Source organism: Tubulanus polymorphus, chromosome 3, assembly GCF_964204645.1.
Source record: "Tubulanus polymorphus chromosome 3, tnTubPoly1.2, whole genome shotgun sequence".
NCBI lineage: Eukaryota > Metazoa > Nemertea > Palaeonemertea > Tubulaniformes > Tubulanidae > Tubulanus > Tubulanus polymorphus.
The window spans coordinates 8366029-8390867 of NC_134027.1; the positions used below are offsets into that span (position 1 = coordinate 8366029).

Below are 24839 nucleotides of genomic sequence, written 5' to 3' on the forward strand. Positions count from 1 at the left end.
ATCCAAGATGGCAGCCTCCATGATAGACGCGTGAAGCTTGAGAATTTTGGTGGTGTTTCTTTATTTTCGGTCTATTTTACGTATATTGAAATCATGGGTAAAGTGAAACATAAACGCCAAAAGCCTCAGAAACCTCGACCCACTGGTATAGAAAGCGTGGCTGAGGTTGAACAAGAAGAAGCTGAGCTTGAAACGCCTGTCACCCGAACATCACATGCAGTTGCTTCAATTGTTGATAAGGTAAAAAAAAAATAGTCTGAATACCAGTCGTTGTTACGGGTTCCTACGGGTTGTTTGTGGAACGACGGCTAAGTACTTGACTACCTAACCACCCAGACAGTTTATTCAAAATTGTTGTATGTCTCAATTCCAAATCGAGGTTTATCAAATCAATAAATTTTTGGTTTTCTGCTATAAATCATCAAAGATCCAAAGATCAAAGTATCCAGTTCCAAATTCCGCAAGGAAATTATTTGATGAAAAAGTTTTGATTGTATGCAAGCCAAAATCAGCAGTTACAGGAATTTAAACCTCTTTTTGACAGTTGGGTGTTTGATAAGTCTAAATAGTGCATAATGTACAGGTAACTTTGATACACATGGATATTGCACCGTACATGTATTTTCCAGCCTATCTGACACTGGCTGAGGGCCCTTTTTGATATATGTTTTCTTAAATGTTTCAGCTGCATAGTGGAAGTGCTGAAGAAAGAGAATGTGGTTGTACAACAATCGCTACCATAGTTGATCAGCCTGGTGCAGTAGCAATATTGCTGGATTTAGACGTTGTACGGATTTTAGGTCCATTAATGGTTGATCAGTGTGTTACTGTCAGGCAAGCGGCCATTGGTGCTTTAAGGTGATTTTTAAATTCCCATGATACGAGTGAAAATCATGTACATGGTGTAGATAATGCAATTTACTCATCGTTATTTGGTTTTCCAGGAACCTTTCCGTTGTTGGTGGTTACGAAGTTTGTGATCAGATGATTGACAATGATGTGATGACTCCCCTCATTGCTATATTACAACAGGTCTAGTTTATAGACTCGTCTTTCCTGATGTAGTCAAATTGTATGCTTCCAGTTATTATCCGGTGTATGATAAAACTGTTATTGTTTCTGTTTTGATGCAGTATAAGGAGCAATGGCAACCGGAAAAAGCTTCGTCAAAAATGGAAACAGATCCAAAAACTGATGTGTTTTTACAAGCTACACACTTGCTCTGGAACTTATGGTCAGTAAATTTCGTGAATAAAACAAGCCTTTGAAATTATATATTGTACATTGCTTATATTACTGGTATGTTTTCATGTAACAGTGAGAGCAATCAAACAGCAGTATCAATCGTCAATCAGCAGAATATAATCCCAATGTTTCTATCAACCCTTGATCCTGATATGTACGGATTTGCCCAGGCAATTGCCACTGGTAAGTCTTCTGTGAATTCGAATGATTGATGTCTGTCATGAATTGTTTGAATTTCAATTCGAATTTTTAATGCATTTCATGTATATGTGGAACAAATCGAACTTCTGATCTGATGGAGTGAATAACATTGTCATACCGCTTTCTTTCACTTCCAGCGCAGTTCTTGCAGATTGTTTCCGAGAACAATCCGGATGCGCTACCTGTACTAAGCTCGACAGAGGCTGAAAATTCACTGCGTAAACTTATTTCATCCGAATTTCACACCAACTCAATGCAACATGTGTTTCTGAAAACATTGGCATCAGGTAATAGAAGCATTTTGATAGGTAACATGGAGTATTCTGTGGCGAAATTCAACACGATTGATTTTGATATTCTCTTCAGGCATATTGTACAATGTTAGTTGCGGCAAACTGAATACAGCGAAAGGAAACGTTTTAACTGTGATCGTCGAGGTGTTGATGAGTATTATACGATTAGATACAACGTCGAACATTACTGAAATAGCAGAAAAATTAATGGCAGTTATGGTACAATTACTGATCATCTTAGAAATTCGATCTTAATACCACAGCATTGTAAGTGAAGATTATTTGAGTTTGATTTCTTTGAAATTGATTTACAGAATGCTAGTAACGGTACTTCATCTTTGTCTGAAGAAGACAAAGACAAAGAACATGTTCCAGATGTTAATGTGAGTTACCCTTCAATGATTCAGAATTAAGCACCATTCGATGTAGAAAATAGTGTTACTTTCTTGTTTTCTTTGTCTTTTAATTGCAGCATAAAAGCATAGACGCAGAAATCGAAAAGCTTCACAATATTTTGTCTTCGCAACAACTAGCATTAGAAATAATAGCTAATTTGAGTTGCTCTGATGGTGGGTAATTCTCTTGTAATCAGATGCAATGTTTTTTGGTTTTTTTTCGTGAAAAATATATTTGTGTTTTATATCTGTTTAGACGAAGAGTGGGAGGAACTTGACAGTGCTGAATCAAGTGCCGATGAAATGGCGTGTTCAGAGCCAGAAAATCAAATGGACATGTTAGTAAGTGTCCACGTAAAAATAATCCTTTATTTTCTCGATCCACTGATATCGCGATTATTCCTACCATGCATGATTTGTCGTAACTGCATCTTCTAGTCGCCCACATGTGTGCCAACCGAGGTACTCAGTCTGTTCGCCGATCATCAAGTTCTCACGGAGGTTGTGAAAAAGATACCGTCACTCGATGCCCGAATAGCCGGTCATTTATCTCATTATCCAAAAGGCAAGAAACTATTGAAAAGGTAATGCTGAAACTTCAAGTGTAGTCAGGTGTCATGTAATTTTAATGCTTCTTAAATGTTGCACTCATAGAAAATTACATGTATTCAGGAATCGTTGTTTATAAATTGGTACTAAGTAAGGTGGTGAGGCATTCTGCTGAGTATTTCAATGTATTTTCCTTGACTCACTTGCAATCTTTTTGACAGTATTCACACACTGCAAAGTAGAGCTTTGAATAATGTAAACAACATGGCAAGTAATATGGAACCTGATGCTTTAGGTGGGTTAAAGAACCTCCACCTGTTATGGTTGAAACTCACACAGATCGCAGTCACTGAGACTGGTAAGTTTGACAATCTTGTGAAGAATTTTTCGAATGGAATGCCACTTCAGTCAAATAAGTTCAGTAATGCCTCATAATGTGTTATCACTTTTATATTAAATACATGTATAGCTCTGGTTTTTTGTTTTATATAGCTGTGAAAAATGAAGGAATACTGGAGGCTGTAACTGGAGCTATGAGAGCTGTTGTTCAAAGATTGGCGCAATTACAGTCACCTGAGGTCAGCAAGTGAACTGCATATACATTATTAAATATATTATCATGGATTATTAACATATGCAGCTACGTAGCAGATGTATACATCATATAGATTCTGCCAGTCAGTGGGTAATTTGCCTTAAATTTGCTTTTTTCAGTTCAAAGATGTGACGCTGCAAGATTTAAATTTTCTCTTCGAAATGGGTTCAAAATGTAACAACGCAGATGTGCGTGCCAATACGTTGCGAATAGTATCCACGATAGGATGTATGCTTGCTCAACAAGTAACTCCACATTCATTATTGAAAGTGAGTGATTGAACTTCTAAAATTTTTAGATATTTACCTGACATTTTACGGATTATTGAAAGATTAACTTCGATTTGTTTAGAATATCGGGCTGTTTTTGGTTGAACTGGCCTCTAATGACTCTGAACTGTGGGTAACCGCAGAAGCACTAGATGGTCTATTCGATGTATTTGCTGAAGATCATGTGGATCCTATTGTAAAGGAAATTGCTCTAGTCCCAAAACTAAAACAGATAGCTCCTGCACTAAAAGTGAAGGTAAGATAATAAAAAATACATAATAATTACTCCATATTCAGATTAGTTCAGCTCGACTAGTTGGACCAAGAAATTCCTGCTGACTTATCAAATTTTCTCGCATGTGCAGTTTTTACTGTGCTGTAATCCTCCAAAAAACTACCCAATCTTTTCTTTTAGTCTAAATCAGACCTGGGTATAACTACTATTTGAGCGTAGTTTCTCTTTTCAAGACCTCAACTTCTCCCAAAAATATCAAAATCAGAACAATTACAGTTCATTTTCTATCAAACTACTATTTTTAAAGTCCATTAACTTTCAATTTCGGTGCAAACAACTACAATTGAAAGAGATCAGGTAAATACATTGTTTTACTGTTTTCAGGTGCAACAGCAGAAGAAGAAGTTAGGAGAGCATTTGCCAATAGTTACCACTGCAAGGACTAACTTAAATCGGTTTATCAAATACAAGAATAGTTAATGACAGTAGCCTTTTCTCAATATATTTGGTCGAAAAGTGTTCTGAGTTAGAACTTCTAAATTTCAACTGTACATACATTATTTATGATAAATCGTACAATGTATTTTAAGAGATTGAAGCAAATAAATTTCATGATCTTTTTAAAAGGGTTATTGGCTGTTACAATAAATTAAGTTCAATCAGGACTGTAAATAAGGCATGGTTATTTTAATCATACAGAATTAAATAAAGAAAATTATTTATGCCGACTGCACAAAGCATGTTTTGTCATCTCTTACAGTTTTGACTTTTCTATTAGATTCAAGAGGACATAATTTAAATGTTCTGCAACAGGATTTGGTAGAACTTCAGGGTACATGTCTATAGAAAATTTCGGTTCGTTTTCATACACAATCATGGCTACAAAGATCAACAACTTCGATGTCATGCCCTTTGTAACATAGATCCCTAATGATCTTAAGTTATCATGGAAGATATGTACATACGTTTCCCTTTGATCGATTAACCTATTGAAAATAAAGTAACTATGTCCATCAGACTCCAAAAAACGCGATAAAGGTATAAATGCGGCCGATTCCACTTCTTCATCGTTGCAAATTGGAATAAAGCTTTCGGGAATGAAACCTATGAACGTTCGCACCAAGTAATCGTACATCAAGAAGGGAACGAATTCACAAATTACGTCAACGCTATCAGGAGAGAGTCCGATTTCTTCGCGAGCTTCTCTCAGAGCGGTATCTAAAAAGCATTTGTCGCTGGTGTCGTCAAATCTTCCTCCGGGGAAGCAAATCTCACCAGGCCGGGAAATGTTTTTCGAACGTTTCGTTAACAATACGCTTAAAATGCCATCTTTCAACGTCAGAGGAATGAGCACGGCAGCTGGTTTTCTGTGTGTATTCGGCGAGTATTGATCCCAATTGGTGCCGAGAAAACTTCGGGCAAAATTCTTCAGTTGCTGTACTGCAAGACTGCGAGTTGGTTTCATCATGTTTGACAATTCGTTTTGACAGGTGCGTACCACGTGCTTGTATTTACATCAACGCGATCGCGCATGCGTAGCTATGAGAATCGAAGCCTGATCTTTTTTGCCGACTGAATAAATGCCGTAAATTATCACTAATCATCGGTTATGATCCACGAATATCAATACGTAACAATAGTCTTAGTTGATAACAACGTTTTATTATCCTCATTTGAGTTATACGTAGAGGTGTGTCAATCATGACCCTCGAGATAAAAAAGGTCGGTTTCCTATTGGTTGACAATGACGTCAATCTTTAATTTACGCCTCGTTTTGAGATGTGGTTCAGGAGAGCTCCAGAATTTCAGCAGAAAAGCGAAAATCGCGCGCACTGCGTGAATGTTTACGAGTTTTCAAGCGTTATTTCACCTGAATAGGATATGAAACAGTCTACGAAAATGGTCTCTATCCGTGAATAAAAACAATACCATGCCATCTGACTATTGCAATAAAGTATCGAACGTAATCGTTGGTGTTAAATCGTCAGAATATGGTCTTCTTACACGATCTAAAGGTAAGAAAAACAACAAAATGGCGTCGACCGTAAGTGATTAACCCTTTCACTTCTTACTACTACCACCATTGAAAGACTATTAATTTTCAACATCTGTTTTCAGTAACCATGGATTCTACAAATAAATACATTCTGGATCATGTGGATTCTGAAGTCGATTTCAGCAGGGGCCATAATAGCCTTTTTGATGACGAAACTTTTACGTTTACCCCTCTTGAAAAAGGTTTATTGACGTTGCCTTCCTTTTTATTAAACGTTTATTAAAAATATTTCAATCAATTCCATTGGACTACAGGCTATAGTAGTTAAATGTCCAATCTTAAATCACAATCCCGTTACTGGCTAATATTGCATGTATCATAATTATTTTGAATTTTGTGAAACATTGAAATCGTGAAAAGATAATTAAATTTCTATCTTGCAGCAGATCCATTATCTTCGATGGCATCGCCGTTGCTTTGTGGGAGTGAAAATCTGTCGGGGCCGGCTTCGCAAGTGTACAACAGCATTAGCCAGTTGTCCATGGAATCTATCGAGCATAATAACCGAGACAGCGTATTGACTTGTATCACCGACGAAGAACTGATGCCCCCGCCCGATTCATCGACGCTGATCGGACGTCACGTTCACGACGAGATGACGTCGTTATCGAGTTATAGTCCGCTGTCGAGTCCGGAGGTTCTGTCTCCTCGGTCGCGGGTCGCGTCGCCCGAGCCGTTCATGTCCGATTCGAATACACAAATGTCGTTGATTCAAGAGGCCGCCGATTTGAATCTTGATTCGAACAGTATACACGCGTTGGACTCGTCGATGGACAGTAGTTGGTTGTATCCGACGACGGCGAACTCGGACACGGCCGTCGACGAGGAGATACCGCGGAAATCGCAACGTTGTAGCGACAACGAAGGACCGCATTCCCCGGAGAACAGTAACAACGCGAGCGCCGCCAATATGGACGGATTCGATCTGTCCGGCGCGATTTCGTCGTCACAGTTTATATTCACGAAATTCGGTTGCGGTGTGCCGGGTGTGTTCGAGACGACAAACAACACTTCAGAAGTCAGCTGTGACGGGTAAATGAAAATTTCCAGTTCGGGTGATGGGTAATCTTAGAGTTCTAACAAAACGGCCTGTTTGAAATCTGAAATTTTTCGTAAGGCATTGATGATAAGTGAGCTTGGCACACCGGTACATTTGATGTATAGGACCCTATGTTTTATGCGCATCTGCTGGACCAGATGGTTATCAGTAGAGTAAGCCTGTAGGCCTACTGCCTGTCTATTGGCACCACTGTCCATTGACCTGAAAAACCTGGAAAGCTCAGGGAATCATGAAATTCTAAATCAGAGAATTTCACTAGATTTTGCACAAAATCTGGAAAACTCAGGAAATCAGATATATGTTATTGACCGTGCATTTCTTAATACGTGATTCATAAAAGATGAATAAACATTTTAATCCAAAGAATTGCACGGGATTCATTCAGGTTCACTCTTTCGTGTAATAACATGGAGAATTTGTATAGTGGCCACCCTCATATAGCGCTTTACTGTCTGTTGATGCCTTGTTCAGGAATTCAATTTGGTATCATAGATGAAGAAATTAGTAATCAGAACAATGCTTATTTCAGGGCCACAATTGAAGACGCGCCGCAGGTGAGCGATATGGAATCGAGTTTTGATGAACCCCTTTCAGCGGTTCGTCCGAGCAAACGACACGGAATCGAACTGAAAGTTTTGAGGAATCCCGAAGTTCAGCACCGCGCGAGATATTTAACGGAAGGAAGTCGAGGTGCCGTCAAAGATCACGCTGGCACCGGCCATCCAGTCGTCAAGGTGAGTTTATTTTTGAAAGCGTCCGAATATGACAAGTCTATTGCTGATAATTTGCGAATGAAAAACTAATCACTCATATGAATTTCTATTTCAGTTAATCGGTTATAATCAGAAAGCTACGTTGCAGGTGTTTGTTGGCACTGATTCGGGCAATGTGAAGCCGCACGGTTTCTATCAGGCTTGCAAAGTTTGCAGTAAAAACTCGACGCAATGCATTGAACGAACAATCGATGGAACAACGGTTATCGAGGTCGATTTCGAACCCGATAAGAGCATGGAAATCTGGTGAGTACATCAACAGGGTGGTGGCCACTTACCTCGTCAAGCTAAAAATCAGGGGAATTTGTTGATACTGCCGGAGTGCGCGTAAAATCAGTTTCCGTCTTAAGTAAGGGAAAGTGCTAGAGAAATAGAGTTGGCCAACCCAATGGATGATAAGACTCATTAATATATTCAGTGGACTTTAGCCTGTTGGAAAGGGATGGTAGAACTTGGTATTTCATGCATTTTCACATAGAGCTTTTTGGTATCAACAGTGTTTTTCTATAGAATCTATTTAGATGCGTAATTGTTTATTCAAAAATGCATATTATGTCAGGACGTCAGGTTTTTTGTAAAGACAGACCTGAACCATATGATTATTTGATGAATATTCTGTCAAATTACAGTCTCCTGACACTAATTCTATCGATCAGACAATAGGCATATATAGCATTCAAAAACATTTCTTTTGAATACATCCAATTTCACCTTGCATATTTCTGTAGCATAGACGAATTGAAAAGATTTTCATGGAAGAAACAATCAGCCGGTTTTGATTTATCTCCAGTTCATAAAACATATGCTCTTTAATAATGGATTTGGTCCATTGTCAGTTGTGTAACATTTTGCTGTGGGAACATTTGGTGTGGGAACTTTTCTTGTTTAATTAAAGCGCGCATAGAAAGATTGGCTCTTCGCCAATTTATGCATACCATTGATTATACAGATTCTTATATTTCTTTTCATGTTGTTATTTCCTTGTGATCTCCGAGAATGAAAGGGAAATAAACAAAGTTATGATTCGATCTGAACATAATTTATTTGTTCGCTGCGGTTAGACATTTTCAAACATAATAACGAACAAAGGCAGTGTTTCCAAGTGCACCGACTAACAAAGTAAATTCAGGTTTAAATTGAATGAATATTGCGTATGCGAAAAATAGGTGAAGTTGTCGCGCCTGGGGTAATCATTCCGACTAGCGCAATGATCTAGATCATAGACTATGAACCTAATTTCATACTTCTCATTTAGAGGTCAGACATCGTAAATGTATCAAGCTATGATAGGCAAAAGTGCGATAAATCACAAATGTAGATCTGTACTGTACTTTAGCCATTGATCATTCCGCGATGAATGACGATGGTCTGATTTCTTAGATCCCTTGATTAGGGACTACATTACATGATTTTGAGTATGAATTCGATTCTCGCGTGTGACAAAGTACGAAATATCGAATGGTCATGCACAAATGGTCTACCTGGGACAGTCACCTGATTATGACTGCGATAGAGTGAACAGATAAGAATAAATTTGATTACATGGTTCTTGGTCAGACGTCATAGGATCAATACCGGGAAATAGAAGCGCAAAGGTTCACAAATCATGCACGTTCGTGCCATGTCAATGACCCGATAACGACTGACTGATAGATTAATAGATGACCTCGCTTTCATGGTTCTTGATCAGACGTCATACAATCACCAGAACCAAGTTAGTGGGCACACAAAAATCGCAGTATGTCACTCTTATCTGTTTCCTATCACAGTTGCCTGACAATACCTGACTGATAAAATTGATTAATCGGTTCTTAGTCATAGAAAAAATGCACCAAGTATTTAATGGGCAAAGTTACGAGCTTATCTCCTTATCGCAGTCGCCTGACTGATAGAATTAATAAATGGTCAGACGTAGAATAATCAGTACCAAGTATTGAATGAGCAAAGGTAGTGTGGTACATTCAAAAATGTTTTTCGGTACATTGCGTAAGCCACGTCTATTTGTTCGCACTCGTATGGTTGGTTGAAAAGTGTCAAATGAATTGAAAGATATATAAGATTTCTGGGTCCAAATCGATTTAAGATTTAAAACTGAATCAATAAAGAAATGAAATCATAGAGTTAAACTTTTTTGTGACCGTGGCGAGTTTGAGATGTGTTTAAATATAAAAATGTCTCCGCAATATCGGGATATGATGTAGTATAGTTTCCATGGTGATAGAGCTGAATAAAACTCGATGCTGGGCGTTATTTGTTTATTTCTCACCTTCTGCTGGTGTCATCGGGGATTATACGGGAATGCCCTTAGGGATTGTAAATATTAATGGATTTCCCTGAAACTTCATGTTCAGCGCTGGGACAGTCGAGATGCCCACCTTTTCAAATAAATCTCTGAAGATGGGTGGAAGTAATCCTCCCGAAACGTCAGAACAAAAATGCTCATTGTTTGTTGAATTAGTATTGTGGGTGAAACAACTCTGTTGTCCACCTCTTGAAAATGGAGGTTATCGGCCATACATGCAAATGCCACGTTCTAGTTCTATGTTATTTATAATATGCGGTTCCAGCTTGGATTGTGTTGGAATACTGAAGTTACGAAACGCCGATGTCGAACAACGAATTGGAATCGCCAAATCAAAAAAGAAGAGCACAAAAGCTCGGTTAATCTACAGAGTAAAAGTGAAATCGGAATCCGGTACTGATCTTATCCTTCAAACAGCATCTTCACCAATATTGTGTAGTAAGTATATCCTGACTGTCCAGGGTTAAAACCTTAATTAGATTACTCTCCGGTAAGAGGCTATTCATTTAGATTGATGTAAGCCGAGGCCAGACAAGCATTATTGACCCGGATCAAATGTAAACACGCTCTCTAAATTGACACTGGCCAAATTTGACTCGGGTCTAATCCGTGCAAATTTTACCCGGGCCAAATCGTCTCCGTGTGATCACGCCTATGCTCAGCTTAAAAGTTGCATAGAGCTATGGGGTTAACATCAGCAATCAGGTGTACAAATTGATGAATGTATTTTCATGAATTGTCCCTTACAATGAAACCTCCAGAATAACTGACGAATGTAAAAAAATGAGGTGTCTTGGGACTGGTTTCTGGGTATAGAGTTTGTAAGACAGCCTTGCTCACAATATCCAGTCTTAATAATCATCGATTTCATAATCCCTTGCAACGTCTCCTGCGATGTTATCTGATCCTCTCGATGACAGTGAAACAAAAAGACGGTTCACATCTGTACGATGTTAGTTCTAATCGTGAAAATCAGATTATTTTCCTGTATTCTTACAGCTCAACCAGTTGGTCAGCCGGAAATTTGTAAGCAATCGTTGGACTCGGCGTCGGTGGAAGGTGGTGACGAAATGTTTATTATTGGCAAGAATTTCATGAAGGGCACTAAAGTGATATTCCAGGAGTTGCGAAATGAGAAGGTATTCTGGGAGAAAGAGGCTGAAATATTACCCGAATATTTCCATTCGGTGAGTTGAAAGGCTGTTCATAAATGAATATCCGGTTTTTTATGGCTTGGACGCTAGAAATAGGAATTTTCGAGACCAATTTTCAACTTGGCTAACCGTATTCAGCTGTTGATAAGAGTTGAGATCAATTTCAAGAAAGTTTAATTTTATGGCTTTCACAACCTTGAATATCTTTTTGAGAAAAGTTATGAAAACAAGAAACAATTTTATTCATTAGACAGGGTGGCCAGTGACCAGGAAAATTCCGAGAATCAGAAAAATGTAAATTAAAAGGGATCATTCATTTTTTGAAAAAGTCCGATTTCATGCGTACATAATAAATGAATGATCCCAGAAAAAACTCAGGGAATTTGGATAGTGCCATTGACAGCGTATTTCTCTATTTCTGGGGGATATAATGAACATATTAAACCTAGAACTCGTATTTCGTGTTATATCACACATGGAAAAAAAAACTTGGGGGATTTGTACATGGGTGGAAAGTGGCCACCCAGTTAGATGCGGGAGGTTCCCGTCTTCTTATCCCCCTTATTGATATATCGCATTTTGCTTAGAAATTACTTAAGAATCTCGTTTTCTTTTTCCAGTCGCACCTGATAGCGATCGTTCCCAAATACGTCGATGAAACGATACTGAATCCGGTGTCTGCGAACGTGTTCGTTCAATGCGGCGAACGAATCGGCGAATCTCGGCCTTTCGAGTACCGACCTGGTAAGTCATCGAATCATCGTCGCGTGCGGTTAACGAAACGAAAATCGACCAACTCAGTGCCTCATTTGTACTATGAGATAGATATTATATTATTATTGATAATAGATATTCGTGTTGGCATTTACCCTTTTCATATAGTGCTATATTTCTTCTACGACTACTATTACACCATCGCTCGTGTTATGAGATCTCATATTCGGCCCCTAGTCAAATGTTCACTCTTTCGAAAAAAATGTGAACGTCTTGAACCAATTTATCGGCGCTGTTTTCGTATGAGCCTGATTTTGAAATGAACATATAGATCGATGCATTTCGGATTGGAAGTCCTATATTTTGAATGTACCACGTACTTCACTGATGTGCTTGTTATCACGACTTGTAGAACCTTCGCATCGTTCATCATTTATCGTCTATTCTTTTAGGATGAGATTCAAATTGAGCTACGTATAAAGTCATCCCTGTGCTTTTGAAATGCAATAGCCACATTTCGCTGTGCAAAGAGAGAATTTTAACGTGCAGAGACTTGTAAATGTTTTGAGTGTTTTTCTTCCAAATTCGTCAAATTTCAAGTTGGTGTTTCGTCCTCAACTTCCGGTCTCCGCTTCGTTTTTCAGGTGTTAGTAGATATTGCTCATACGCGCTTACTAACTCATAATGTTCCCTGACCCCGTTCTTTCAAAATGTTGTCTTGAAGATAATTAACTTTGATCGATGTACAGGTTATCATTAAGTGTTCATACATATAGATATATGATGGAAGTTGACTGCGAAATGCCACCTTGAAATACGTGTTTCGACCGAGTCAACAAGAGAGATACGTGAAGAATATCATCTGTAATATCATTAGTGAAAGAAAAAAACAACATAAAATCTCATAGTTCTAATGAGGACACGTTGCCAACTTCCAAATCAAACCAAAAAGAAATTAAAACGATATCATAATATGCTAGCTGAGCGTAACAAGCTAACCCATTACTGTGTATGAGACTTCTCCAGTTTATTAGTGGTCAATGAATCGAAAAAAGTTGAAGAAATTTTTCGTGAAGATTAATTGCATGTAAATGCACAGTGGAGGGTTGTTTTATCGAATAATTACTAGTGTAGATTGTCGCATGTAGTTATATTGCCTTCATAGATTCCTATGCATAATAATTCTCAGTAGAGAGTGCTGTGTGAAATCTACGGGCATGCCATTGATTTAACTTGTCCATTCGGTTTGGATTATTGAACGTCGCGTCGGAAGAAAAGTTGGCAGGGTTGGTTTTAAAACGCAGAACATGTATACCTAACTGATCTAAACTCAAAACTTCGTCGCGTTAGTTATCGTGTATCCAATTACGTGTGATGAACGCCAAAAATATCCGTAGAAAGATCGTTTTCGAAATAGAAAAAAAAGTAGCGGCACTGGCTCCGTTCGAGAATCGATATACCCGATAGCGTCGATGGTTTGAGTTTAGATGACTACGGATCGGATTCGTATGCAGTTAGCCAAGTAGAGCGTACTCTCGCTCTCTCTATCTCGTCTCGAGTATGTTGGCTATTGCATACATGGATCGTCCGTAGTGTGGCTGCTGAGGCGATGCTTATGCGGGCATTACTGTTGACTTTGGGGGGAGGGGTCGTCGGAATCTTTTTTTCGAATCACGTCCACGGCGTACGTCATTTCATGTACGTACGTGTGTATACGATACGTGATTTTAACATTTAGCGCTTTCTCAGTGGCCACGAAAAACCATGCATAATTTCGAGAAGATGAATGAAGCGTATTCGATGCTGGAATTCTCTATGATTTTGATTATTTCTTGCCAGTGCATTTAAGAGTTAGCCGTTTGGATTTAAATACAGCATTCAGTTTACGCCAAAACGTTTCCTTCGTCTTCATGTTTAATCGCTACTTTTGATTTTCAGCTTTGTGTTCTAATTTTGTGGTTCTTTCTCTGGGAAAAGCTCTGCTGTCTGGTCCGGTAAGATATAATGTTCGTTAAGGGAAACAGACTTTCATTGTGTAAGAACATATATTTGATATTCAACCTTATATGCGTGGGGGGGGGGGGGGCGGTCGCTAGGTTTATTTGCTCTTTTAGAATTAAGAACCTGATGGTGTACGTCGTCGTTTGTACGACTTGCTTGGTTTCGTTTAAAGGAAAAATAAAAATGACCGAATGAACTTTAGGGTTTCAATTAACTAGACAGCATTGAGCTCTAACATACAAAACGATAGCGCATCCTTCGATACTATCGAAAACTGCATTATTTTGCGAAACATTCCATTTCGAGTTACGAATGATGATTATTCGACTCGTCTAATCCAACTAAAATGAGATACACCTTCGATGAAACGTTTGATTTGTATTCGATTTATCGTACTTACGTCTTGAATCATAACGACATCGGCGAAAATTATTTTGATAGATTCTACCGAGATCGAACCATATCTATGAAATATGTATATATAACGTTTCAGTCTTTTGTGATTTTATATATATATGTAACCTGTGTATGTGTATGAACTTGTACGGAATACATGCGTCAAACATGTATTTGTCTGGAGAGGTCCGGATAGGATCTGTAACCCTGTTCTCTCTTCAGCATTCGCCAGAAGATATGGATGATGCGGCGGATGGTAGAAGACTACTACGTAGCCCTTTGCTTGTGGATTGACAAGTCGCTCGAGCCGTCGTCACGCCTTAAACCCAGTACAGGTCTCGTGGGTTTTGATACGCAATCTTTGCTCTCCTTTGCACAACTATGTCTGGGCTTGATTTCGTTGATTGATTTATATAAACAACGCGCGCCTTCGTCAGTGATGTTTTTGATTCTTTCGATACTCTCTCGGTCCTTTGACTTTCTTTTTACGTCGTCACGCGGTCCGAGTTATATTCAATTTCGATGGCGATACGTCAACTGTCATTGGTATCGGCGTCTTCGTATCAGAAAAGACCAAAAAGAATTTTTGAAATTTCTTCGATAAAGAACGTCATAGGGTCAACTTAAAAGATCTCTTAATGTCTTTGAATTCGTTATTTTCTTCGTCATTTCAAAAATCATCAATGCCAGCATATTCTCATTCCTATTGTCATTCATTCATTCATCAAAGCCTTAGACTTAGTTGTGCATGTGATTATGTTTACAATATTACTATTCCCGTTAGTTAAAAAAGAGAAAGTAAAAATACTAGCAGCTAACGATTAATTTGTCGTCTCAAGTCGGGGTGGTTAGTCTATATCTTTACGCTACTCGTTGAGAGGTAGGACGTTGCTAAAAATAAGAACAGTTTAACGTAAATGTTAAATTGCTGCATAACATTGATTATAATTACCAACAAGCTGTTTTTAATCTGATAATGTGCATAATGATTTGTGACTTGATTCGTCTGACACTGGTTTTTGTCGCGTTGATTTCATGCTCTAACCGTTCTCTTCCAGTATAACAAAAACGCAAAGCCTTTATCCACGTGGCGGATCTTCTTTAACTAATCAGATTTGAATTTTACAGGATTTAGGTTTGTACCAACAAGACAGGCCACACATCCCTCTGTTTGATCGGAAGTTTATGAGCGTGCCTAGTTGGTGGTATATGAACTACATAATAGAAATCATAATTTTTTTTTCTTTGTATAATTTTCATATTGAGCAATGGATTTTCAACGAGATTATTGAATAACTGGCTTTAATTGCTGCGAAATTATCAGACGTTGTTTGAAAGCAAGCGTGGCAGAGAAAGATATCGTCTCAAAGTGACTGCGATCTTTCAAACTTAGATACCAAAAAGATACCACGAACTATGCACTAGTGCAGGTCTCGACTCTTTGTGTGGCATTTGGAAACGCTTTCAAACCCAACTTGCCATCATCGAATGCATGACTACATTTTAAGCAGTACATATCTTCTGCCCTATGATATATTTCTCTATGTGTTTAGTTGAGTGGGAATGAATTTTCAGGATTGCCTTTGTCTCGCCCTATCATCATTATTATTATTATTATTATTATCATCATTAGTATATAACTTGCTTCTGTTATTTTCTAGGTGGATTTCAGCATAAAATGATTTTTGCGTTCATCATTCATTCATACATTTTGTTACATAAGTCATTAAAATGCTGGCCAGGCAATAGCCGTGAAAGCGTTTCCGATGTCCATTTTTAGTACATGCTCAAACCAAGTATTTCATCACCATTCCTCTATGCATGCCTTTAGAACTCACAGGGCTATCCAATTTTATAGCAAATTTTTTCCGATTCTAGCGCATTTTTTTTTTCATTAGGAAGAAATTTGAACGAAGGTCATTGAAACCAATATTAAGAATTAGATTAACAAGGGGCCTCGAATAAAATACCCTGTTCCTTGGGATAGGATTTTTCGTTTTGATATATATATTTTAGCTTTATAATGTAGGCATCATATTCTGGTCCAATTATATCGGTTTAGGGGTAATTTTTGTACGATTTGCTGGTACATTTTATAGTCGTGACCTGTAACGTTTTGCCCTGTTTTTCCCCATCCCACCACCATCGCTGCATAACTGCATTCCGATAGTACTATACATCGTACTAACTGCTGTTCGTATTTTTAACTGCAGTGACCAATGATCCTGCAGTGCAACAGCAAAAATCACTGGCCGAAAGTCGAAAATCGTCAGCTCCGCACAGTCCCGCAGCAAATCCTGCCACGACTGCACCGCTCGAAGTGAAAGTGAAGCTGGAAGAAGTTCGCAAGTTCGAAGAGAGGAACGAGCTGAATATGAAAGCGACTACCGTACCAAAAGTGCACTTAGTGGAAGTGGACGTTCCCATGGATACGCAGCCGACGCAGAACAGTGACCAAGTGGACTGCGATCTAGATTCTTCGGTTTATCTGAATACCAGCATCCCAGCGGCGGAACCGTTGGTCCAGTTCAACAATCCTACGAAGGTGACTGAGATGGACACATCGCATTCGCCATCGGTCAACCATGTGAAACCGTTACAATTCAGCATATCACCAGGTAACTAAATATGATATTTTCCATATCCTCCTCTGATATCTCAAGAATAATTTTCCCAAATTACCCAGCACCTGCTGGAGGAATTTTCATTTAATTAGGGTTTTCTGTTATTTCACAGAAAACCCTATTGATATCCGCGTGATTATTATTATTATTATTTTCTTCCACACTATTTTTACCAAAAGAACATAGGCTTTGTTACCTTACCGCTGTTTCATATACAATCCATATGATATCGTTCAGCTCACTGAGATCTACAAATACCCCGGGTGTTTTTTCACGAATCATCGTTACAAAAGCACTGTCGGGCCGTAAACATCGAAAATTTAGCCCTATTCAATGGGGCGACATGTTTTTCGAGTCGTCATCCCGAAATCAACCCGCTGGCTGATTGTCACTTCGATTATCAATTCAAGTATAAATGAACTAATTAATTGCCACAGACTTCACATTCAGCCGCGGTCTTCAAACAGTGATTTTAACAATAGCCCATTTTCCTCATCAAATCATATTACTAATACACTGGAAATTTACTAAAGATTTTAAAAGCACTGTCGAGCCGTAAACACTGACGAATCGACGTGTGTTACTACATCGTCGTTCCGGGGATCAGCTGCGAGTTTCTCCTCATCATGAGAATCAAATCGAGTACAAATTAATTTATTGCTACCAGTGATTTGGCTGCGGGTTTCAAGGAGTTAGTTTAACAATACCTATTTTTCTTTACCGAATTAACCGTGTATTTACTAAGATAAATCTTTAGTGTACCGGGGAATCGTAGGCCTAAACTAAACACGCCGAAGAGATATAGCGGAGAAAAGCTGTTATGTCGACGAGGTATCAAAATAAAAGAATATATTACTTTATTCGGCCACGGGCTTCAACCTCTATATCAATACCATCAATACTCTATATTTCCTACAGTACATACCGATCATTGTCAAATGCACAAGGTATTTACTAAATACAAGTATATAACACACTCCTATCCGTAATGCTGGACTCACACTTGACATTCGGAGTAAGCGTTCGCTGTGGAGGAAAGGAGATCGTTCGCTGTGTCGCTTGAAGATTTTATCGAGTTTTACGCGACCTTAAGGCTTAGGCCTACCGGAACTGACCTTTACTGTCTCAAACAAACACAGTATAATTGTTGCGTTTATTAACGGACTCATTGGATTGAACTTCAAAACAAAATTTATGATATTTAGGAGGGTTGTTATTCAATAGGCCTACGACCAATCTGTCCGGATGTTAGGCCTATGCATATACATAGGCCTACATAGGCTAGTAGCCTCTACTAGGTTAAAGCTAAGTTCACTGTATAGGAGGAATCAGATTTATTAAAATGCATGTTAATTAGTTATTAACTGGTTCTGACTTGCAACGATCAATCACAATTATCAATTTTATTGGCAAAAATGAAGAGTTTTTTTGAAAATTTCGTCTGAGCAGACAGCTTTATAAGCCAGACTTTTCATTTGAGTTTTTTCATCATAAATGAAACAGGTATTTCATTAATTGCTAATGACTTAAGCCGGACGTAGGTCGGCTTTGCGACGGCTTGTCCAAACGAAAGGTTTTTCGTTCGAACAATCATTCGATCGTACAGAATTGTTTTAATTTGAACAGAATTTTCTTGTCAAAAACATTAAGTTTTTCGTTCGAACAAGTATATTGTAAAAAGTTTTTTCTTTGAACGTTTGAAAGTATTAAGTATTTCGTTCAATCGAACAGAATTGTTTTCATTCATACATTCGTTCCAAAAAAGTTGTTTTCGCTAAACCAAATTTCTTTGCCGGGACAAAAAATTCTTCATTTCAACAATAACATAGCTTTTTATTCGAACACATTTTGTCAGAATGAAGAAAAGTTTTGGTTCAAGCAAAAAGCGTATTGTTCGATCAAACAGAATTGTTTTCATTCGAACAAGATTTTCTTGGAACATTAAGTTTTTTGGTCGATCGGCGTGTTAAGGTCGTTTTGGAAATTTACTCGGTCTGGTATATTTTGGATTACTGTGTATGTCATTTGTCAGGACATTAAACAGAAGACGATTTAGGATACTACTTTGCGTGACTCCACTAGTTAGACGGACTTATTCCAAGATTCCGTTGATTTCGGCTACAAGTTTTCGTTCAGAGATAACTGCTGAGCCATTTGAGCGACCTATCATTGATACCGTTTTCTAATAGCCTGTTTAGTAATGGCTGATGTTGAACCATATCAAATGCTTTGTCAAAATCCATCGTTGAACAGGATTCAAGACTGTGCAGAAAACCCGTTATCGCTGCTATGCAGCTATATTTATCCATTCTTATTCGATTTTGATTCCAGTTGCACTTGAATTGAACAAACTGATACAAGAGACGCAACAGAAAACGTCGCAGATATTTCAGTTGCCAGCCGGAATCGGATTGCCTACTTCATCTCTTGCCACGACCGTACCTGTGACAGACAGTCACGACGTGACCATGTCCCATGACACTACAACGAATCCAGTCCAACAACATCAGAGTTCACTCGAGTCACAATTATCAACTGAACCGCAACAGACCGCCACCGGGGATCAGTTGCCCGCTGTCTTATTGCCGAACCAGGTCTCGATGCAAGGCACGCAGTTCTCTCAGTTCACTGCGCCTCCGTCGCAAACATCAGTGCCCACGCAGCCGGGTCTTCAAGCTACGTTACCGCAATCGCTGCAGCCAATACAAATGTCCATCAACAGTCAACAGCTTATATCTCAACCAACTGTTGTTCAGTCTCTACCACCAGTTCATGGTCAGTTACCGCCTAATGTCACTATCATTCAAGGTATGTAAATGATTTTTCTGTTAAATTAATTTTTAAAAATGAAAACTATGCCTGTAAATGATATTGTACAATGTAGCGTCAACTGAGACATTTTGATTAACCCATTCATTGCTGACTTATTAATACCCTTAAGTGCCTGAGATGATTAAAGAATGTTTTTAAAAAAAGTTCCACCCCAGCGTGTTGAGTAACGGGCATACCAGTATATTGTGACCATTACTGCACGGTTTATCGTTGGTAACTGATATTCCACTATGTTTGACAGGTGCAAAAAAGAGATAAAAACTAATCACCAATTACGTCATCAGTGCTGCGCGATGCGTTGTACTAGCAAATTCCATCAATTTATACACTGCACTGCGGTGTAGACGCACTGAATGGGTTAAGAAGATTTTGTCAAACTCCAACCAAATAGAAGCATTGGACAACATGCTCATTGCTTGAATAAAGATGTTATTCTGTATCCGATGTTTTATAGGATTATGTTTGTTATTTTTTCAGTGACAACAGGATCTGCGATGTTACCGAACGGAGTTCTCAACACGATACAAAGCGATTTAACGCACCCGGTTGTGCCGTCGAATAGCACTGTCAGCAACCAGTGCATAGTCACTCCGAACGTCGGTAGCATCAGTTCTAGAGCGCCGATGTTGGCTTCTCTTCTCACTCGATCTCAAGACAAAGTCGTAACGACGAAAAAGCGTCACAATTCCGGATCTAACAAGATTTTGCCTTGTGCCTCCAATCTTCCTACCATATCCGTACAAGACGGTAAGAATCCGAGCCGTGTGTTTTGAGTATACATTTGCAGTTATACTCGCAATGATGTGTGTCTCTTCAACATATACTTCTATGATATCATTCAAAGATATATATGTACAGTTAATTATCCTTGAGATCGAAGATTTGCTTAGTTGATGGACATATATTTTATTAAAGTGTTTTTATTTTCAGTTGATGAAGTTTTGTTCAATGGCAGCTAGTACACTATAGTCGTTGCGCATACGTTTCAGCGTTATACCGGACGCGCTAGTCATGTTTGTAATATGAAGGATACTACTGTGATTCCACGATGAGGACGGCGATTTTAAGTTCGAGACTATTTCGCAAACGAGCGCTGCATATGTTGTGCATATCACCTGTATCAAAAGAACTGCTGACTGTCAGAATTTGGTGAAGCCTAGTGGCAATAGTGCGCATGGTACATCAGACAACGACCGAGGTGGAAGAGAAATCCTCGTAGATTGCGTAGTAGCAATTGTAATGATTTGACTTATAACCTAAGAATTGCTCATTTGTGCTTGTCTCATTCTTGATCAACTGTAAATGAATACATGTAACTAGAAAATGAATCAGATGTCCATATATGTTGTATACAGCTTCTTGTAATCGTCGAAAGATTTTTTGTGGCATTTTGTCAACTCTGATGATTTTAAGCATGGCCTGAACATTTAATAAACATTATTCAAATGGAGTAAAAACATGTACTAGGGGGCCAGACAGAGTAGTTATCGTATGAAATCTACCGAAAAGATAATTTAACCTATCTGACTGCTACCGTATAGTAAAACTCTTTGATATTCTAAGGGTCGAATTGTTTTACCAATCTAGGAGCTCTACTCGCGCAAATTTGCTATAAAAATCCTTAATGATTATTGAGTTATTCCGATTATCCACCCCCCTGGTTCATCCACACGATGTTACCGGTCCTTCGATAGCAAAACTGCAATATAAATTGGGGTATAATTTATTTTATTATCTGTGATAAAAGAAAGTTAATAGATTTCTCGTAGATTAAACAATGCAGAGTTTAAAAGTTAGACAATTTTATTATGCTGATACCTGATGGAAGAAAGGTCCAGATTTTCATAATCTTAAACTAACTGCGGCATGCAGAGTTTTCAAATTGTAAATAAACGTGCTATATATATAATGTAAAGAAGTTGATTCGTCTTGTAGTGATTTGTGCATTTAATCAACTGTTCATGCCCCCCAAAATGCTATCTACAGTATTGTCGTTCTGTAGTACATGTAGTACATAACTAGCAATCAAAGTTATTCTCGTATCCTTTTTCACCAAAATTAGTTGAACCAGCGTTTCTCATTCCTAGGATAACTTCATCCAAATAGAAGGATTGGTTTTGTTGAGATTTTCATGTTGCGTAATTGAGATATTTTTTAGCGCCATAAGTGCATACGTATACTATGAAGAAGTGTCCAGGGTTTTCAGCCCTTGCATTCTCTACTACGTAGGGCAAGTTCTATAATCAATTTCTTTATATACTTCAGTAAGTAGGTACCGGTCATAGTCATCATCATCTCTGTTAACAATTTACAGTAGAACTCGCTTTATTCGGATGACTAGGGACTGGCCAGATTTCTCCAAATGAAGTAAAATCCGAATTATGAATAACAGTTTACTTGCTTCCAGGTTAAAAGGACCAAATATTTCATCCGAATTTAATGCATGTCTGCATGGAAAAAAAGTTGAATTTTAAAGCGAGTTCTTCTGTAATACATTTGCGTAAAAAGTTTGCTAAGTTGACATTAGTACAAGACCATTCTATGTAAAGTGGCATTTATTGTTATTTTGTACCGTCGATGTTTATACTTATTACTATTATTATTATCATTATTATTATTATTATTATTAATATTGAATCACAGATATTAGAAATATTTTATTGAATCCATGATTTCTGTCGGAGCAATTTTTCAGTCCTATCCATCAAAAATCCTGAATGCTTATTTCTCATCGCCTACCATCACCACTACATCATAATTATAGTGGTGTTCAACGAATTTTCATTGTTACTTCTTTGGATGTTTTTTTGCTAAATTGCTAAAAACTTGTGAACTCTAAAACATGTTCGAAATACAAATCTATTCAATTGTACTTACAATAACTGCAAACAGAAAAAGAAATTGAATCTCAAACTGGTTATATATTTGATGAAAGCCGGTTTATTTCAAACATATCAATAATGCAAAATTAATGTACAGCAAATTCGAGCGCCTTAGATGTTTTCGATGCAAAAGTCAACAAATTCCATAAACTGTAATACTGAATAGTTCATAGTAATTGAGCTCACACGACTAAATAACGTTTTTATTACAAGGTAATTTTTTGTAGCAATCTATCGACAAACATTGGTAAATAAATTCTGATGAATGATTAGATATCGAGTTATGTCGTTAATTTATCGTTTCTTTGAATAACGTTAACTTTGAAGTCCCGCGGTTTTAGCGTTAAGCCGTATTTACTCTCCATCGATAATGAGACCCCGAGCGCGGGTTCGAACCAGCATCTTTGCATTATCGTCGTGAAGAAAATGAATAGTTCTTGTTTGGCCAACTGTTCCCCCGGACACCGTCTTCGCCCGCAGCCGTAGGGGAAAAACTTGTCCATAACCGATTTGTTCAATTTCCCATCCTTGGTAATGAATCTGTACGGATCGTAAGTGTCCGGTTGTGGGAAAACATCTTCGTCGTGTGTCACCGACCACTGGTTGACGAATATTAAAGTTTTTTCAGGAATGAAGTGACCGTTCAAGAACGTATCTTTAGTCGTACTATGCGGCAGAGCGAACGGGAATATACAAGATGATCTCATCGTTTCGTAGATACATGCTTCGGTGAATGGTAAACGGTCACTCGTCCGCGGCAACCTGGAGTCGCCGACAACCTGCATTATTTCGTGGTGGACCCGTGTTTGGTATTCGGGATATGAAGCCATGTATAAAATAGCCCACAGTAACGAAGTGGAGATCGTATCGAAACCGGCTCCGATAACCTCCTGAACCGTGTTCAAAATGTGTTCATCTGTCAGCCCTATTTCGGATTTCTTTTCGTTTGGAATATCCTGCGCTGTTTTGATAAGAGCGTCCGTCATATCTCTGATATGCGACGGGTCATACGTTGCTACGTGTTCCTCGCGTTTTCGTTTGCACAGGTTTTCCATCACCGCGAGAATCTGTAAGAATTTATCGAAAGCTCCCCTGGTGAAATGTCTCATCCACGGCATTATATCGACGGGGTTTCCCGCTCCCACGAATGCCATGAATTCATCGTTGGTCTTCACGAGTTCCATGAAGTCAGGATCGTCGCGTTCGTATCTTCGACCGAAACATATCGCGCAGATGATGTTACCGATGGACAGGTAGATCTCGTCGTGAGGATTTATCCCATTTGGTAGATTTCTTCGAGATAAGTCGACTAGATTATCGACTAATACCAACGCCTCCTTCTGAATCTTTATTTCAATAGGGTTGTGTTGGTTGTTTATGAATACGCCGAGGGCGTTTTGAGCAATTTTCCTGTGCATCTTCCATCTGGCCGTGAAGTCTCCGAACCCCATACTTTTCCCGCCAGCGATGAATTTGAAAGAATAGAAATCGGGTCTACCCGCGAAATCGTCAGCCTGTCCAACGAGCGCCTTACGAATAGTTTTTGCACCGTTAAGAACCACGGTTCTTCTGCTACCGAGATGAATCTGATAGACGTCTCCGTACTTTTTCCAAATCTTCGACAAAGTTTTCTGAGGCTCTTTTCCTAGTTGCAGCAGGTTCCCGAGCACCGGTATACCCATTGGACCCGGAATCGAATCATTTTGGTCGCAAAACCTAAAACGAATTGCGGCCAAAATTGCGCATAACGTTGCCAATACTAGTGCACTCAACCAGTCGTACCATAAACCCGTCGACGCAAACTTCAGTACCATTTCCAATAAAAGTGACATTTTGTAGTTCCTTCCCCATCGATCTGTACAGTCCGACGGATTAGAGGTGATTGAATTGTTTGCCGAAATAGAATATATATTAATCAAGACTTTGTATATAGATGGGACACAAGTCACATGGATTTCCACGTGCTTTTAGTATCAAATGACATCAACACAATTAACGGTACTTATATAAATTTTCTTTTCATTGCTGTTCAGGCATAAAATGAAAGCTAGCTAATCCGGAATTACCGAGTCGAAATACAATGTTATCGCACGCAAGAAAATCTATGACTTATTTGTGACCTGGAGGACTCGGACGGGGCAGTGTCCGATGACGACGGTGACGGCTTATTCATTCAGTGGCTGCAAAAGTTTTCCCAGTATGGAACATTCTTGAATCGTTTGCGTTTTTGTGATACTTTCAACAAAATATAGAATAGATACAG

The 24839-nt window shown here is 38.6% G+C and overlaps 4 protein-coding genes across 4 annotated transcripts; 2 read left to right on the forward strand and 2 right to left on the reverse strand.

The window, feature by feature from the left end:
- Positions 1–14: 14 nt before the first annotated feature.
- On the forward strand, positions 15–4297 carry LOC141901532 (HEAT repeat-containing protein 3-like). Its single transcript, XM_074788838.1, has 16 exons — positions 15–240; positions 686–858; positions 945–1032; positions 1134–1234; positions 1319–1428; positions 1584–1733; positions 1813–1958; positions 2054–2122; positions 2212–2308; positions 2391–2476; positions 2573–2718; positions 2905–3041; positions 3176–3261; positions 3398–3547; positions 3630–3803; positions 4167–4297. The coding sequence occupies exons 1-16, from the start codon at positions 94–96 to the stop codon at positions 4260–4262; spliced, it is 1956 nt and encodes a 651-aa protein (XP_074644939.1). The 5' UTR covers positions 15–93; the 3' UTR covers positions 4263–4297.
- Positions 4298–4457: 160 nt separating this feature from the next.
- On the reverse strand, positions 4458–5478 carry LOC141901533 (peroxisomal coenzyme A diphosphatase NUDT7-like). Its single transcript, XM_074788839.1, has one exon. The coding sequence runs from the start codon at positions 5248–5250 to the stop codon at positions 4537–4539; it is 714 nt and encodes a 237-aa protein (XP_074644940.1). The 5' UTR covers positions 5251–5478; the 3' UTR covers positions 4458–4536.
- Positions 5479–5599: 121 nt separating this feature from the next.
- On the forward strand, positions 5600–22839 carry LOC141902539 (uncharacterized). The gene is made up of 12 exons (XM_074790316.1): positions 5600–5797; positions 5901–6020; positions 6222–6870; positions 7428–7632; positions 7727–7917; positions 10239–10411; positions 10973–11160; positions 11748–11871; positions 16452–16856; positions 19194–19670; positions 20172–20441; positions 20625–22839. The coding sequence occupies exons 1-12, from the start codon at positions 5713–5715 to the stop codon at positions 20651–20653; spliced, it is 2916 nt and encodes a 971-aa protein (XP_074646417.1). The 5' UTR covers positions 5600–5712; the 3' UTR covers positions 20654–22839.
- Positions 22796–24408, reverse strand: LOC141901303 (cytochrome P450 1A1-like). The gene has a single exon (XM_074788458.1). It carries the CDS (start codon positions 24406–24408, stop codon positions 22858–22860), a length of 1551 nt encoding a protein of 516 aa, XP_074644559.1. The 3' UTR covers positions 22796–22857.
- Between the last annotated feature and the right edge of the window lie 431 nt (positions 24409–24839).

Excerpts from the sequence above, each read along its gene's own strand:
- LOC141901532 (XM_074788838.1), top strand. The coding sequence starts at position 94 with ATGGGTAAAGTGAAACATAAACGCCAAAAGCCTCAGAAACCTCGACCC. Across the intron at positions 1,033-1,133 it reads TCATTGCTATATTACAACAG|TATAAGGAGCAATGGCAACC; the intron begins GTCTAGTTTATA and ends GTTTTGATGCAG. Across the intron at positions 1,959-2,053 it reads AAAAATTAATGGCAGTTATG|AATGCTAGTAACGGTACTTC; the intron begins GTACAATTACTG and ends ATTGATTTACAG.
- LOC141901533 (XM_074788839.1), bottom strand. The coding sequence starts at position 5,250 with ATGATGAAACCAACTCGCAGTCTTGCAGTACAGCAACTGAAGAATTTT.
- LOC141902539 (XM_074790316.1), top strand. The coding sequence starts at position 5,713 with ATGCCATCTGACTATTGCAATAAAGTATCGAACGTAATCGTTGGTGTT. Across the intron at positions 6,021-6,221 it reads GTTTACCCCTCTTGAAAAAG|CAGATCCATTATCTTCGATG; the intron begins GTTTATTGACGT and ends TCTATCTTGCAG. Across the intron at positions 6,871-7,427 it reads TCAGAAGTCAGCTGTGACGG|GGCCACAATTGAAGACGCGC; the intron begins GTAAATGAAAAT and ends TGCTTATTTCAG.
- LOC141901303 (XM_074788458.1), bottom strand. The coding sequence starts at position 24,408 with ATGTCACTTTTATTGGAAATGGTACTGAAGTTTGCGTCGACGGGTTTA.